Source organism: Terrapene carolina, unplaced genomic scaffold (genome assembly GCF_002925995.2).
Source record: "Terrapene carolina triunguis isolate 2854851 unplaced genomic scaffold, T_m_triunguis-2.0 Scaffold148, whole genome shotgun sequence".
NCBI classification, from domain to species: Eukaryota; Metazoa; Chordata; order Testudines; family Emydidae; genus Terrapene; species Terrapene triunguis.
Genome location: NW_020664499.1, coordinates 5,391,820 through 5,410,366, shown reverse-complemented (window position 1 = coordinate 5,410,366; position 18,547 = coordinate 5,391,820). Strand labels below are relative to the sequence as shown.

The following is an 18,547-nucleotide window of genomic DNA, read 5'->3' as shown; positions in this document are numbered from 1 at the left end:
CCAGATGACATGGCCCATCCATGGATTTTTAATTGCAGTGTAGACATATCTCTAGAGTGTGCCAGACAGTATTATAATCAAAAGGTCTTAGTATGTATACTTATTATGGCTACTATATTATGGAGAATATTGACTCGGTATCTACGTAGGTAGGTGAGAGTTCAAAAGTTTTGCTTAAGGGGCTGTAGTCAGGGAGTTGAGGCCCAAATTTGAAGGGACACGTCTTGCAAAATGCATAGCTTACTCACCTCCATTCCAGTCAATTAGAGTTCAGCGTATTTAGTTTCATAGGACTCAGTGCCTTATAAAATTCTGCCCTAATTTTTTTTTAAAAGAAAATAGTTTGACAAAACCTGTATGAAATTTCAAAAACAAAAACAAAACACCACACACCACAGAGTCATTTGTTTTGAATTCAAACCTTTTGGTGCTTGCAACCTGAACATTGCTGCATCCTACAGATGTGTGAGAACCAGAAAGTAAGTGGCTAGAAATCAAGATTTTATCAACTATTTTTGTTGTAACAAGCTGAATGGAAATGCAAAAAGCAAAATACTAAACCAAACAACAAAACCCTGCAAAAACCTGACCCAGTGGTGAAAAGTCAAATAGATTTTTCTGCATTTCAGTTTTAATTATCTAAAGTGCTGTTAATAGCACAAATTTAAAAAATGAATTTTAATGTATTTTTTTAAAAGTTATAACATATTTAAATACATGTAGGATGTTATATACATAATTTTACATATGAAATTATTCTTTCAGCAAGGCCCTGATCCTCTGAGATCTATGGTATTGAATGTGTTTAAAAAGCTGTTTTTGTAAAAAATATTTTTTCTTTTGAAAAATTTTTTAGGAAGAAAAGCTATTTCTCAACTAGCACTATGGAACATGCTGGAACAGAGTGGTTTTTGTTTTTGTGAAAATTATGTATATTTTTTTAAATGTGTGTTCAGTTTCCTTTTTGTGTGAAATGCTATTGTTTAAAATGTTTGCCAACATTACATTTTTGCATGAGTTTATTTCAAGAAATAGTTTCTCTAGGGTTACCATTTTTTAAACTAACAAAGAGGACACTCCAAGGGGCTCCGCCCCCGCCCCAACTCCGCCCCCTTCCCTGCCCCCGCCCCACCCCAACTCCGCCCCCTCCCCTGAACGCTCCGCCCCCTGCTCCTCCCCCTCCCCTGCTTCCTGCGAATCAAATGTTCGCGGGAAGCCTGAAACAGGGAGGCAGGCAGCAGGTAAGCTGGGGCGGGGGGGCGTGAGGAGGCGCGGCCCAGTCCAGCCCCCTAGCCGAGCGACTCGGGCCCTGCTTGGCTCGGGCCCTGGGGCACCAGTCCCGGCCCACCCCGGCGGTTCCAGCTTGGCTCGGGCCCCGGGGCACCGGCCTCGGCCGAGCGGCTCCGACCTGGCTCGGCTCAGGCCCTGGGGCACCGGCCCCGGTTCCGCTTGGCTTGGACCCCGGGGCACCGGCTCCGGCCCCGGCGGCTCCGGCCCGGCTCGGGCCCTGGGGTGCCGGCCCCGGTTCCGGCGGAGCGCGCCAGCCCCGGCCCCAGCAGTTCCAGCTCGGCTCGGGCCCTGGGGCACGGGCACCGGCCCCAGCCGAGCGGTTCCGGCACCGGGGCACCAGCTGAGCGGCTCCAGCCCCGACGACTCCAGCTCGGATCGGGCCCGGGGCACCGGCCTGTCCGGCCCCGGCCCCAGCCGAGCGGCGCTGGCCGGCGGCCGAGCACCGCCGGCCCCAGCGGCTCCAGCTCTGGCCCCAGCGCGGATCCAAGTCCCATGACCCCTCCCTGTTTTCCCGGACATGTCCGGCTTTTTGGAATTTTCCCCCGGACGGGGATTTGACGACCAAAAAGCCGAATATGTCCGGGAAAATCCGGACGTATGGTAACCCTAGTTTCTCTAATACTTTGGGGTGTGGGGAGAGCAGCTCATGTGTGGGATAATTGGGCGTTAAGAGCAGTATTTTAAAATATAGGGGAGGGAGGAAAGCCAGAAAACATTCCAGTCCAAAAAGGAAACAGAAAAAAAGTCGCTTGAAATACCATTCTAAATAACCTCATTTACAGTCTCTGCTTTGAAGATTGCAAGAAAGCAAAGGTTATGACCCAGAGATCAAAGTAACAGAAGTCAACACAATAATTGCTGGTTGCTTCTCTTGTACCCACACTTGGTCTCTCCGGTGGGTGTATTGTTGGTAGTGAAAACTTCAAACATGTTGTTATTGAACTGTGAAAAATCATCTGGGTCAGAATGTGTTACCAAGCATTTGTTAATGCTGTAGGTGACCTCACCTATTTTCATTAAAGTGAGATAATTGTGCGGGGTGTGTACCGTGTGTGAAGTTTTTAGTGCTTGTTCATTCTTCTTTGCTCCTTATTGACGTTTCCTGGAATGGTGCATTCATTAATAGCACTGTTGACATGGAAACAAAGGCAAGTGGAAACAAATGCCTGAGTTTATTTTAAATTAGCTTTAAAAGTACAATATGCTATCTTTGGCAGAGAGGAGTAAATGGTGATAACCTTATAGCGTCCTCTTAAGATACAACCATAAGAAAGGAAGTTCATACATTTTGTATAGATTAGCTTGCTGAACTAAATCAGTTGCTCTGCACGTGTGGTCCTGCAAAATTGCAGCTCCTCTTGTGAGATTTTCAACCGCCTTAACCATTGCCCTTACTGAGAGCAGACTACATTTTTTTTTCTTATTGTATTTTATAAATAATATAAACTCCACAACTACGTATTTCAAAAGGAGAGAAAGAAAGGAAATCTTTTTCCTTAAGGATAATAAACTATTAACAGGTGCAAACAGGCATAGGCTAATACTACTCATCTTACTGATGATATTTTGCCTTTCACCCAAGGCCTTTTTATTTCAACAGTGTCTGGAGAGAGAGAGAATTACAGCAAACAATGCTTGTCAAACATTAAATAAGCCCCACAACTCCCATGTGAGAGTCACAATAGAAGCCAAGGAGCCAAATCTCAGTAGACAATCTAGCCCAATGCCTTAAAGTCAACCATTCATTCCCTCTCGGTTTGATTCTGATATCTCACCAGTTTTACACTGGTGTAACATTCACTTCAGTGGTGTGACTCCCAGTTTATACCAGTGTAAATGAGAGCAGGCTCAGGCCCTCTAATCCTGGAAGTGAGGTTATGCATGTTCATTAGCCTTCAGGCTACTAGGGTTTGAGGGAAAAAATATAGTAGTACAATAGTTGAAAGGTTCCAATAAAAATGAAGATGTTGAAATGTTCTTAATCCAAAACCTTGCCCAACTAGTTTGTTGCACATATGGTATTAGGAATGCTAGACTTTTCTGGATGTACAACTCTATCCTTCAACCCAAAATTAATTTTATGACGTGAATTTGTTTACAGCATAATATGTATTTTTTTTTAAAAGTAAGAGAAAAGGAGAAAATTAAGGGTCGTTGTATAGTTTAACCTTTGCTCTGTCCCTTCATTACAGGCTCAATGTCACATTTTTTCCTTCTATTATGTGAACTCCTATGTATCCACTTCTCCTATGGTGTAAGAAGAGTCAAAGATCCATTTCCTATGGGCAACTTCATTGGCACCCTGTAGCTTTCTTTTTAGTGTGGTTCAAGAGTGATTATGTTCTCTTCTCTCTATATTCTCTGGCGCCATGAAGCCCAGCGTATTCTGCAACTAGTGTCTGCTTTATGATGGGAGGTAATCTATGAATCCGTATCCACATGAGAGTCCAGACGCTATGACATTGTGTGACTTTTCTTGTTATAGACTCCTTGACTCTAGAACAAAGATTTCCTAGAATTGCCAATAGTACTAATGAATAATGTGTTAATACGTGGCAATGAGTTCTGACCCCTTAAACCTAAACGGTTAATGAAATATACCTCCAAATAATATAAAGTATAAACTAACACATTATAATTATTTAATGCAGCACATAAGGACCTGCTTTACTTCAATGAGTGTTGGATCAGGACCCAGGTATTTCATGTACATGTTTAAAACAGCTTTCCTTACCCTCCTGCCTGGTGTTTCTGTTAGAACCTCTTGCCCAATTCCATTTGAGGCTGGACTCTCTTATGTATTTAAATGTCAGATCCTCTTCAAGTATTTTTGTCTGTTCGGAGGCTGCGAAACACAGGCTATATCTACAGCGGGTAGAGTACCGGCACTACACACGTAGCTACATGCTGCAGTGAAAGGCAGGCTAGATCCACGCTTGTGGCTGCAGTGTGTAGCTATCTGTGGCAGTGAAAGGCTCAGGCAGCAGGGAAAGGCTCTGGTAGCTCCCTCCTGTCAGAGCCTTTCCCTTGTTTCTAGAACTTTTCCCCACTACCTCCCCTCACTGGAGCCTTTCACTGTGGTGGGGAAAGGCTCTGGCAGTGGGACACAACACTGCTAAAAATAGCAGTATAGATGTGGGAGGCACTGCCTGGGCATGTAGAGAGCTGTATAGGATATTGACTCTAGGAGTTCAGATGTCTAGGGCACTTTGTTCTACTTGTCTAAGCTGTGCCTCATTGTCTACACTGCTGTTTATACCCGTGCCAGCTGGGAGTTCAATGTCTGTACTTTACCTACTGCTGGAAATGTAGATGTACCTTGGAGTACATTTTAAAAATAAGTTACATAAAGCTTTCCATTTCAAATCACTTTATAAACATTAATTAACACCTACAATATCCCTGCAAGGTAGATAAATGTTGCTACCCCCATTTTACCAATAAGGAAACTGACATAGAAAGTCTGTGACCATAGGGGCTGGAACTAGGGGTGCTGGGGATTCTGCCGCACCCCATGACTTGAAATGGTTTCCATCATATACAGGGTTTATAGTTTGGTTCAATGGCTCTCAGCACCCCCACTATACAAATTGTTCCAGCACCCCTGTCTGTGACTTGTCTAAGGCTGTGGAGTAAGTCAGTATTGGAGACACTACTATTATTTGTTTTTTCAGTGTTTGTATATTATGCATATAAAAGTGCAAGTGTGCATGTTGATTTAGTATTACAACTCACATCTTCCTCAGTCTGCTTCCAGTACTCTGACCTCAACACCTCTCTCAAGTATTGGGGAGGAAAATCTCCATAAAACTTTCATTAACATTGGTGGTGGAGTTGTATAACTGAATCACCAACCCGTGCATCCCTTTGAAAATGTCCCCTTAATGTCTTGACAGGTCTGTGTAAAAAATGTTAAAACAATCCTAATCACATGGAACACTTACGGAATTGGTTAATGAATTTTAGTCCATATTGTAATTTCCACTTATTTAAAGCTGAGATAAAATGGAATGCGATATTCCGTGTACTGTTTGTTTTTTTCTCCACCTACAGCTACAAGTGATCTAGACTTCTGTTTTGTGTTGGTCCCCTTTGTTAGTTTACTTTCCTAACACACTTGAGGGGGGAGGGAGGGGAAGTTTTGGACGAAAGATGATGTTGCTTTCCTTGTATAGCCGGTTTCCTTTGGGTCTTTACACACCTTTCTAGCATCCCTTTCCAGAGCGCACCATTTTCCTCATCACTACAGATAATAATCTTCTTTCACACTACTGCAAAGATGGTCAGCCCCACAACAGCAGTCTCAGGGCACCTGCAGCAGTGCTAAGATTCAAAATGATCATAAAAAACCCCAACCAACTCCTAAACTAAAACAAAACATTCTAAATTTAGAATGTAAAATTTAGATGAATTTTTTTCATTCAACGGTATTCTTTTAACTGGCAATGGTATAAGTCTAAAGCAGTTGCAATGTGTCATGCAATTTATAGATCCCAGTGCCTGCCATAACGTATTTTATGATAGCTGCACTCTGTGTTATTAGTAGCTGTCTTTTTCTGCAGCCATCGGTGTTTGATAATAGTCTTAAAACACCCAAAATTACTTACCTGCAAGCAACATTCCAGATAGTCCCTGTTGACAGTTTGAATAAGTTTAGTGCCCTTTTGTTGTACTTTACCTTCAAAACAAACTGATTGAACCATCAATAGCTCCTGGAAGCTGACAGAGGCATGTCATCTGGGCTAACCTTCTGATAGTAGGTTATCTGTGGGAGTTAACCTCCCTGCATTGTTAACTGAAATGTTTTATGTACTATGCAACTTTAGGATACTGCTGTGATAACCTTAGTAACTAAGTCATACATCACAGCAAGGAGATTTTGTGCAACAAATAACCCTGGATAATATTTACAAGGGTTGAATTGATATTGTAGTGCTCATTCCGTGGCTTTAGTAATCTTTTATAGATTTTTTTTTTATGGCAAATTGGTGTTACATTTAGGCTGAATTTGCATCACAAATGAACTATATTGCTAACTAAAACCTGGAAGTCATATGCTGGCCTTTAACAATTGTTTTATTAAAAACCTTTGTAATTATATCAATAACATTCAGTTGTAATTTAATTTTGGCTCTTTTTAAACTGCATCATTATTGGGATACTTTATTCCTAATGACAGATAGCTTTTTAAAGTTTGTTACAGATTGCCTTTGTGTTTTATCATCCCCTGTAGAACATTTGCCCCACTAGGAACCCTGAAAATACTTCTGTCCTGGTGACTCCATTGGCTAATTATTTTGTGGGTTTTTTTAGATAAGGCCCTAATTCTGGAATATTTTTTTAAAAAACGCGGGTAAGAAAAGAAGAAAAATACTCCCGTAGAAACAATTCTGTTATAAATTTAAGTTCTCTTAAAATGACAGAGAGACTGACATTTAAGGCTGTGATCCAAAGTCAGCAAAAATGACAGGGCTGTCTTCGTCTGTTGTCAGTTTTGTTGCTGCCTGCTTTTTGATGGCATCTTTCATTCCATCATTAAACATTTGCTGATTTTCTAATACTGATGTTTTCTTCACCTGAATATTCATCTTTTCTCACCCTACACTTAGTGGGTGTCTTTGCTCATTTCGAGCTTCACTCTTGACATATTATTTCCTTCTGTACATGTCTTCGTTTGAAAGAATCTGTTGTCATCCGAGCTTTTCTGCCAGTAACACAAGATGGATGTATTCTCTTCCCAAGAAAGATACGGGGCAGCAGAATGTCAGAAAGGACTGGAAGGGCAGCCAGGAAAGATGTGAGGTGTCTGAGAGTATGGCAGTATCTCTAATATCTAGCTACACCGAACAAATTGTCGTGGGACATGTTCTACGTAGCAAACTCACTTCTCACCTTGCATAGTTTATTACTATTATTCTGTTTTTATTATTTAGTTGAAGTGCATAGGCTGATGATTCATATTAAAATTGTAGACCATTTTAATGTGTGTCAGTGAACATATTCAATTCACTTGTTAAAAATTTACAAGGCCATTGCCTCAGAGGAAAGGTGTATATAGCTGAAAGGCTGCTTTGTAGCATTTTTTTTTTGTCTGGATGTAGAAAGGTTAAATAATTAATAAAAACATTAATGTGATGTGCATGAACTCTGTTGGTCTCACAACTTGGGACAAATTTGGAATCTCTTAGAATTAATCATAGAATCATAGAACCATAGGGTTAGAAGGGACTGCAAGGGTCATCTAGCCTAACAAGATGCGGGATTTGTTGTGTTTAAGCCATCTAAGACAGATGACTATCCAGCCTCCTTTTGAAACCTCTAGTGAAGGAGCTTCCAGGACTGAGGAGTACTTGAAGGTAACTCCGACCTTTAAAATAATAGCACTATTTTTCTCTTTAAAATATAGCCATATGCACTGTGCAAGGTTTTCTGGGACTTCTGAATGTGTGTGAGTTCTTTCAGATGCCAGAGGGAGTCAGTATGATTACCAGTTTGACTGACTGATTGGGTGTTTATGGGAAGCAGCTAGGCATGGGGAATATTATCAATCACCTTTCCACCCCCTGCCAAGAAAGAGTCTGGCACTTCCTCCCTTTGCAAAGTCTGTTTCACATCTGGTTGACTGTATGTAAATAGCAGGTACTTGAAGTAGTTGTGTGTTTGGTTTTGCTTTTGATTCATGCCATGCTTTCTACTTCTGTATGTAAGGAGCCTACAGTGTTTTTCAAGCTAATGGAGCTTTTGTTATCTGATCAAAACATGCAGTTACAGAGAACTAGCAATGGGACTGAACAAGAACTTTGAATCTGAACACCTGTCCAAAATTTGGGGGTGTGTGTGTGTGTGTGTGTGTGTGTAAGAGCATGCGTGCGCACTTTGGAATCTAAACCTGAGCCAGGTTTAGATGAATGGGGCCCATATCAGTAACAAGACAAAACTGGAACCATATCTCCAAACTGCGGCGGGGTCAAAATTCCGATCTTGAAGCCAGATCCAAATTATATTGCTCAGTACCATCTCTAGATAAAGTCTTGTTTTTAATAAGACTCTTAAATGCCCTTTGATGCACAGCATACATCTCTGTGTACCTTGGAATATTATCTTTAATGCATGTGACTTTCTAGGGTATGTGATGGGAAGCCGGATCAAAACCCTAATATGCAATTTACCTGATGTTGCTAACAATGATGATTGTTGTACACCTCTACCCTGATATAACGCTGTCCTCAGGAGCCAAAAAATCTTCCCGTGTTATAGGTGAAACCGCGTTGTATTGAACTTGCTTTGATCCCCCGGAGTGTGCAGCCCTGCCCCCCCGGAGCACTGCTTTACCACGTTATATCCGAATTCGTGTTATATCGGGCCGCGTTATATCGGGGTAGAGGTGTATTTGTAGCAAAAGTCAATAAAAGTTTGAAGGTGAATTTGTGACTGAAGACCTGAGCATTACAAAACTGCACAGCAGGTGGAGAAGATTCTGTGTTTTTTATCTTATTTTATTTTTTAACATAACTCCATGTCCAAATTGTCCAGCAGGATATCAGAGAACATTACACTTAACAAATTTTTTAAAAATTGGAAGTCGTGCTTATCAAACTCTCTGTATCTAGTCTCTGTATTTACGTTCTCAGAAAGCTGCCTTTTCCAATTTGACCCATGTGTCATACATCACAATAATGCTTCATTGGGCTGTGCATCTACAACAGAGTATCCCTGGTCCACTTAGTTTTGCATTCACAAAGGGAAAATATCAGTTTCCTTACGTAGAGTAGAGTAGACTAGATTATAGGGCGTGGGTGAAAGATTGGGGAAAGAAAGGTCATTTCAATTGTATATTTTTTTGAGTCATATAATTTGTGAAGATGGATTTGTATGTCAATGTGGATTTTAACTCAAACGTTTTGTCATTTCTTTTAGGTATTTTGTTCTGCACAAATTGACCAACCTGAAATTTCTTGATACTCGGAAAGTAACCAAATGGGAGCGTGAGGAAGCCTTGTTACGAGGTGCCTTCATGAAAGTGGTAAAGCCCATGGATGCTAAGGTAGGAGACTAAATGGAGTTTGTAACATACACTGATCCCACTTGCCTACCACTTTGCAAATTAGAGAAAAGTAACTATGCATACCTTTGTTAAACAGTAATATATCTTTAAAACAACTATTCTGAAAGGTTGGTAAAAGCTATGTCTAAGGAATGGACAGAGACCTTGTAGGCCACAGTATTGCTTATTGAATCAGGTGTGGGACAAAAAAATCCTTAATCTGTATTTTCCAAGATCAGAATTTTACTGTTAAATTTGATTAACGGACCATGGTTGTTGCATCATAGTTGAAACGCTGGTTTGAACCATAACTAATTAACACACACATGTTGCCAGGATCAAAAGAATATTTTTGCTCTTTCTAAAGATCTATAACAACTCTGTGATATGTTAGAAAAGAAGGAAATTTTTCTGACACTTTGTCCCCTACCATGCATGTTGTACACAGATGTTGATCTGAGAGCTCACACCTATGGTGTTTATTGACCTTTAGTTGATACAATGTAATTTAATGTGGTGTCATATTAATGAGTGTTGATGTTGGAGAGACAGTTTCTCTAATCTATGATTCAGACTCAAGCTTTCTCACACCAGTTGCCTCAAAATTGGGCAAATTGCATGCCTTTGACTCAAACAGAATACAGATGCAATTTTTCCAGTTTGCCATCTTTCATCATTGATCAGTACAAGATAACAGCTCCCTTAGTATTTCAGTGTATTTGTAGCATTACAAATATCTCTTGAAATGATTAGCTATCTAAAATTCTTTTCAAGTTTATTAATCTGGTAGGTTTCTGTAGGCTGTTTTCTTCTCGAAAATACATCATCAATAATTTATTGCAGATTTCCAATAATGCTGAATAATAGTGCAGCAGCAATGGAACTACACTATATTTGATGGCATAAGTGTTACTAGATAAATTCGTTATCACCAGTACAATTGCAGTAGATAGCAAATTAATTCAGATTGATTCATTTTATAACTACTAAAATGCTAACAGTTCTTATTCAGGCATAGGTTTGACATATTGTTTACTAAGTACCTTTAGCTATTTCAGCTTTTATAATACAGTGTGTAGTAAATGAAATCATTTATTTCTAAGCTTTTGTGAAAAGCTTCCTCACAGAATATTCTTTACTAAATCTTGCAAAATTCAGCAGTTGAAATGTGTAAATTATGTTGTGCTTATGCCATTTATTTTTTATAATTATTCTCTTTCTATCTACTAGGTCATTATTAGTGAAGTTTTATTCTAATGCTATTAACAGTTAAATTCTTCATTTATAAATCTATCATTTGTGTTTCGACTAGTGCAGGAGACAGTGGCTGTTCAAGTGTGTACCTACTTTATTGGATGGTACTTACTTGTGTTTGCTGTTAAACCAATTGCTAAGGGTAAGGTGTTCTCATAGACAGGATCCAAACTTTATCCTTTGTATTACTAATTTAGTCCACTGTGTAGTTTTGAATTAGTTGCCCTCTAAGTCTTAAAGATAAAAAATACATTTATTTCAACAATTCCCTTAGCACAGGGTTTAAATTTAGTGTTGCTGTAGCCTTGTTGAATTTTTTTTTTTTAATTTTTTGTTACAGAATTGCTGATGTTATCTAGCATGATAAAATACCTTTTGTAAATGCTTTCTGATGGCATGAGTAAATATCTGTAAGTGTGCTACAGAATTATCTTCATCATACAAAGTTATATACTATACAATTTAAAATATGCAACTGTAATTGAGTTTGAATATACATATAAAAACAAACAATTGCTCTGGGTGAGTGTTTTCTTCTATGGATGTTCAGACATAATATGTAAGCATATTTTGCATGGGTGGAACGGTTTGTAGATGCAGTGTGTGCATATATTTAGAGATACACTACACATATACAGATACAGTGAAAACGATTAAAAGGAATATTTTCCCAGTTTCCACAAAAATGGTACTCTAGAATGGGAAATAACTGTCGTATCGCAGAAATCATGGTGTGATAATTATTGAGAAATGATGCTTTTTAGTGGCAACCGTTGTGTGTGTATATACAAGTATATATGATACTCTCCCGTTCATTTGAATGGCCTGGGGGTATCTGAAAGTTTCGGGCAACTGGGCATTCAGATAAATGGAAGTGCTATTAACTACATAGGACTACATGGGAGGCACACTATGCATTTGGATAACTAGGATTTTGGATAAAGGGAATTAATTATACTGTACATGGGTGGGGGCAAGTAGAATCATAGGATTGGAAGGGACCTCGAGAGGTCATCTAATCCAGTTCCCTGCACTCATGGCAGGACTAAGTATTATCTAGACCATCCCTGACAGGTGTTTGTCTAACCTGCTCTTAAAAATCTCCAGTAATGGAGATTCCACAACCTCCCTAAGCAATATATTCCAGTGCTTAACCACCCTGACAATTAGCAAGTGCTTCCCAATGTCCAACCTAAACAGACCATGTTGAGGTTTAAGCCCATTGCTTTTTGTCCTATCCTCAGAGGTTAAGGAGAATAATTTTTCTCCCTCTTCCTTGTAACAACCTTTTAAGTACTTGAAAACTGGCACCATGTCCCCTCTGAGTCTTCTCTTCTACACATTAAACAAACCCAGTTTTTTCAATCTTCCCTCATAGGCCATGTTTTCTAGACCTTTAATCATTGTTGTTGCTCTTCTCTGGGCTTTCTCCAATTTGTTCACTCTTTCCTGAAATGTGGCGCCCAGGACTAGACACAGTACTCCAGTTGAGGCCTAATCAGCGTGGAGTAGAGCGGAAACATTACTACTTGTGTCTTGTTTACAACAATTCTGCTAATACATCCCAGAATGATGTTTGCTTTTTTTGCAACTGTGTTACATTACTGACTCATATTTAGCTTGTGATAATTAGTGGAATTGGAATGTGTTGTGAGGGTTTGAATAGATGCCATATGGAAATATTTTCCTGAGTATTGTAGTACACTGAACCTGTTAGACTTATTTTTCATAACAAAATCAAATTTGAAGTTAGGTTTCTTTCATTATGGTAAGCAGGAGATAGAAAAACATATTCAGCCAAAAAAAAAAAAAAAAAACTCCACAAGGCAGATTGATAAACTGGAAGAGGCTGTGATGTGTCATTTTATTCTTTCCATAAAATAAGTGGGAGAGCAGAATGACCCACTAAGAACAACACAAGAAATGAGAATAAAGTCAGGACATTTTCATCAGCCAGCTTTTATTTACACAATGCAGAAGTATCTGGCAATCACAAGTCTTTGCAAAGTCATAAATATTTTATATTGTATAAATTCCTATACTTACATTTATGTCTCCGGTTTTTATTTTTTTAACAAGACACTGCACTTTCTTGTCCTTTGCTTCATTTCATCCTTTGTTGTTTAAAATGCATCTGTTTGTGATGTGACTGTCTGATAGAGAGATGCAGTCATTCGTTAGAAAACAGTTTAATGTTACAATGCACTGTTCCATCTCTCCATGTAAAGTGAGCTAAACTTCATTACTCTGTGATGTTTTTATTTTCCTCTGTCAAAATATTGAATGTTGTATCATGTTTGATTTTAATAAAAATCTTGTAAGCCTGGCTGGATAAGGGGCATTGAGCCAGATGAGGAAGCCTCATTTAATGACCAGACTGTGACCTCATTTCACTGGCATAAGTGTAGATCAAAGTGGAAGATGCCTGTCCAGTGTGAAGTATGTTGCTGGGCATGACAGCACTTCACATCAGAACGACAGCTTAAGAATACGACAGTCAAAATTGCTTAATTATGTCCCAGCTTTGTAATTATTCATCCCTGCTCCTGCAAAGAGCTCAGTTGTCATTTCATTGACATAATTATTTAAAGCTGTACGCTCCTTCTGTTTATAGCTTGTCTATGAATTTTGCTACCAAGTGTTTCATCTTTAAGGACTTAAAAATGCAAAACAGGGCAGGGTTAAATGGGCACAGTTGAAAATCCTGCATTTGAGGAGTCCCCCTGTTTGTACATTGCTTATGAGCATGAATAAACAAAATTAATGGATGAAGCATCAGAAAACTGGGTATATTAGTTTGAAAAAAGCCTACCTGTTTGTTTAATTCTTCATCCACTTTGTATCACATTGGTTACAGTTTTATATATCCTAGACATACATCCCCACATGCACGGAGTGTGTGTGTGTGTGTGTGTATATATATACACACATATAAATCTTAGTTCATGACAAATATATATACACCACATTTTAGGATACTCTGCGTAGTATTATGTTTATTTTTCGCAACGTATGCATTTTGTTATTCTAACAAATTGCCGGTGAAACCAACACTTTTTGTTTCCCTTACTGCATTTTAACTTTATCAGTTTTCTCAGTTATGCTTATACTAACAGATAATGTGAAGAGGCTGCACATGAGTACGTCTTGTGATTTAAGCTTGTTGGACCAAATACTCCTCTGGTATAAATCAGCGCAGCCCCAGTGAAGTGACTTCACGTCCATGGAGCTATATCAGTTTACTCCAAATGAGCATCTGGCCCATTATGTTCAAAAGATTGAAATTCATTTATTTTAAAATGGCTTTTATTTTGTGATTATTTTTCAAATATTTTACTCTTCACACTGTAGTCTCAAAACCTGTCATAGATTGCTTTTTGTAAATACCTAAAATAAGCTAATTAAGCAACAAGGCAGGTTGAGGTTATGGCTGCATTTCATGGGATGAGGTCATCTAACTTTTGTTCACGCTGTGCTGTGTTACCCATCTTCTATAGGGAGGTGGAATGTTATTTTATTATGTTAGGAAAAGTAGATATTTAGCAATGCAGCTAACACTAGCTCAGCTAAACAAAAACTGCAGTACCTGTTAGCTTTTGATCACCATCGGTGTTTTCATGTTGCTTACCACTCACAAGGAATATTATTTTGCTACCCTAATAGTTTTATTATCTACTTTCTCTAAAGCCATTAAAATCAAATCATACATGAAGGGAAATTTGAGTGATTATATGATATGCTGTATAGGTATAAACAAATGGTTACTAGTAAAGTCACTCAAATTTCCCTTCATGTATGATATAGATAGATATAGATGATACAGATATATAAAATAATGCTTCTAAGACTGGAGGCATAATTCTTTGCTTGGATATGTGGCATCTGTATTAATTTGTCTCATGCACCTTTTTTTCTAGGATCAGAGAAGTTGGTCATTTATAAAAATAGTAAAAGATACATTAAAAGGGGGCCATTTGGAAACCTTTTCCCCCCTTATGCATGCTCATTATTTATTTTTTTAACAAACCTTTCCAGGATTCATTGCATATGGACCTAGCACATAGCATCTACACTAACTACAGAGCTAAGGGCTCTAAAGGAGTTAAGATCCGTTGTGTCAGTGAAGTACCAGCTAGTTAAGAACTCTCTCTAAGTGATCCTTGACATAATAGACTGTAAAAGTTTCTTCTGGTCCATTGTGTCAGAGTTTCATGTCCTAAAACGGTAAGCAGCCAGAGATTTAAGACTCCCAACTAGACTGTGATGCAGTAAATAATAATGGCTTCAAAGAAGACATTGCAGTAAGTCATGTTACAATCAGACATACTGAAGCATCCATCATATACAGTTTCAGAAGTCCCTAAATATATACTTACACAAGAGACCATAACACAGTGTTCGGTCAATAGTCCATGTACAGCAATATAGGGTATAAAGAGTACTTAACTCTTTGATTGTAAAAAAAATATCCCCAGATACTTCTCACATGGAAAACTACAGTGGTTTGCAAGGAGCCCTTATTGTCTTTTATGTCAAGGATCTGCATCGAGTAATAACGATGCTTGCCTGGGTCAAGACCAACTTGCCAAAGGGTGTCTATTTTAAATTTGTCATTTTAAAATATTTCACTGTTAAAACAAAAAACAACAACAAACAATTAAATATACAAATGAAATATAGCCACAGAAAATGTTTTGCATTAATGTTAAAGGTATGAGTTAGAGCATTTAGGAACTTTGTACAGAAAACACGATGATGTAATGGTCTCCAAATAGTGAATCATCTTACTTACCTTCCGTATGACAATACTGAAGCCTAACAGAGCTGAGTTGAGGAGGGAGTGTCATCCTTAACTGAGAATTCCCTTGCTTTTGTAGCTTTAAATCAGATTAATGTATTTTAATGCTCCGATAAGAAGTGTGAGTTAAACATAAGGACTTTTTCCTAATTAACAAGAAAGTATTTTGCTGACATAAGAACATTAAAATACAAGAAAATCCTACTCACTAAAAACATATATTTCTGCCCTTTTTCTACTCTCCATTACTGGCACATCTTGCAAGTTTGATCTCTGTGTATGATGATTCTTGGTTTCTGTCTGTACTATTTAAGTGAATTATCAGGAATACTTAAAACAAAACAAAGCTGTTCTACAAAAGAAAGAGAAATAGGCTGGTGCACCTGCTGGGTCTTCTGTCCTTTTAACCGCTGTCACCAGTGTTGGTTGTACCGAACATAGGTGCATGATGCTGGTTTGGCCAATCTAGTTGCTATTAGTCTATAACCACTAATAGCCCCAGAGACTTTCAACAGTACAGCAACCTGCTAGCTCAGGTACTAGTAAATGCCCATTTTAATAAAGCCCATTTGCAATTAAAAACAAGACAAAACATTCTCCTTTCTTCTTTCACAACCCATTAGAGGAAAGCAAAGTATAGTGATGGCAAAATAAAAACCTTTGGGCATGCAGTTGGAATAGAATTGAAGAACTGTACAAGTAGCACTTATAGAGATTAAAATAGTTTGGTATTGGATCTTGTGTAGACACGAATCTGAGGGATGGGTAGTAGAGGTGTAAGTATTAGAACACTGGCACCTTTGGCTGATACTAAAACTCCAGTGAAAAGTAATGTAATATCTTAACCCAGTACTCATTTGTTGACTTCTGTAATGATTATAGGCTAAGAAGTAAAATAGTCCTAATTCCCCAAGCCAACAAAACCCAATAGAAAAATTAATAAATGTGTAAATGAAGTTGGCATTCCAATATTATCTGTTATTCTCTCCCCATAGTACAGACCCTAAGGCACAATCCTGGACCCTGTGCCCAGTGGGAGAAAACAAATTGTATGTAGGAATGCTCTTCTGGAGTCGGAGGATGGAACCTTCTCTGTTCCCTTCTATCCAGGCTACAAGGTTTCAGTAGAGCTGCTTTACATCCGCTAACAGAAACTCAAGCCTGCATGGCTAGAGAATATACCTATCTTTAAGTGAGGGATTTTGGAGAGTAGATCTGTGTATCCAGCCACTCTTACCTCAAATACCCTCACTGTGCACTATAGTACATGGAGTGCTCTGTAGTGAACAGCCTTTGCTTGTGCTGGAAGATTTGACCTGCACATTACTGGGTACTCTCATCTGTGTATTCAGGTAATAAACTATGATAAAAGCATGTGTCAAGGCTGCTTCCCCACTTTGAACTTTAGGGTACAAATGTGGGGGCCTGCATGAAAAGTCTAAGCTTAACTACCAGCTTAGATCTGGTTCGATGCTAATTCCCTTCCCTGGGTAGCCTTGAGAGACTCTTCACCAATTCCCTGGTGAATACAGATCCAAACCCCTTGGATCTTAAAACAAGGAGAAATTAACCATCCCCCTCCTTTCTCCCACGAACTCCTGGTGGATCAAGATCCAAACCCCTTAGATCTTAAAACAAGGAAAATCAATCAGGTTCTTAAAAAGAAAGCTTTTAATTAAAGACAAAGGTAAAAATCATCGCTGTAAAATCAGGATGGAAAATAACTTTACAGGGTAATCAAACTTAAAGAGCCCAGAGGACCCCCCTCTAGCCTTAGGTTCAAAGTACAGCAAACAGAGATAAACACTCTAGCAAAAGGTACATTTACAAGTTGAGAAAACAAAGATAAACTAACACGCCTTGCCTGGCTGTTTACTTACAAGTTTGAAATATGAGAGACTTGTTCAGAAAGATTTGGAGAGCCTGGATTGATGTCTGGTCCCTCTTAGTCCCAAGAGCGAACGACCCCCAAAATAAAGAGCACAAACAAAAGCCTTCCCCCCCACCCCCAAGATTTGAAAGTATCTTGTCCCCTTATTGGTCCTTTGGGTCAGGTGTCAGCCAGGTTACCTGAGCTTCTTAACCCTTTACAGGTAAAAGGATTTTGGAGTCTCTGGCCAGGAGGGATTTTATAGTACTGTACACAGGAGAGCTGTTACCCTTCCCTTTATAGTTATGACAGCATGCCATTGCCAAACTCAAGCATTCAAAAATCATGATCCAGGTCTCAAAAACTCTTGACATTATTTTGGGTTCTTTGTCTTTGTCTCCTGGTTTCTGAGCCTTATGGGGCATGTATGTCATTCTTTCAAGTTTTTCTGCACAACTGAGGACTAGGAATTTGCTTTTTATTTTATTTTTTTAGAGATGAAATCATATTCATGTGATTCAGGAAAGTGGGGCTTTAAGGAAACCCCCAATATTGCCAAAGTTGGCAAGTTGGAGAGCATCAACTTTTAAGCCAAAGTTGTGGGTTAAGTTTGAAGTTTGACGAGGAATAAATGAATCGAAAATATTGGACCTGCCATCCCTACCAATCTGAAATTAAACTAATTAGAGAGGAAGGATGATCTGGTGGCTAAAGCGCCTGAATGAGAGTCAGGAGATCAGCATTCTGCTTCTGGCTCTGCTACAGATTTCCTGTATTACTTTGGGCAAGTCATTTAAGCTCTCATTGTGCCTCATCTTATCCTTTGTCTTGTCCATTTATACTCTAAGCTCTTTGGGACAGGGACTCTTGCTTACTGTGTGTTTGTACAGGGCCTAGCACAGTGGGCCCCCTCTCTGTTGCAGCCTCTAAGCACTTAAGTAATATAAATAATTAACAGTAATAATATATTAGAACTGACTGACTTTTATTACTTACTTGAAGACATACCTTGATTTACTGAAAAGACCCAAACACTGTTCTTGAGCACTTTTAAGAACCAGGTAACCTTTGTCATCATCCTGGTGTCCAAAGAAACAGTCTTGATTTCAATCCTGAACTGAATCCATACAGATGTCTCTGTGAATAGCATAAAATGGCACAGCCTTTGGGAATTTGGCCCATTTATTATGAATGCACTCTGACTCTGTTTGCACTCTTTGCCATGAGATTTTCAACAGGGAATTTTTTCTTTCTGATCATTGGGCCCAGACTACAGTTTAGAAATTGTTTT

General features: G+C 38.9%; 1 protein-coding gene across 1 annotated transcript in view; it reads left to right on the top strand.

The window, feature by feature from the left end:
• Positions 1-18,547, top strand: part of LOC112106593 (leucine-rich melanocyte differentiation-associated protein) — a 565,421-nt gene that overhangs the window by 524,638 nt on the left and 22,236 nt on the right. The window contains 1 exon segment of the mRNA XM_029912012.1: positions 9,208-9,334. Within this exon segment, the coding sequence (XP_029767872.1) occupies positions 9,208-9,334 (127 nt within the window).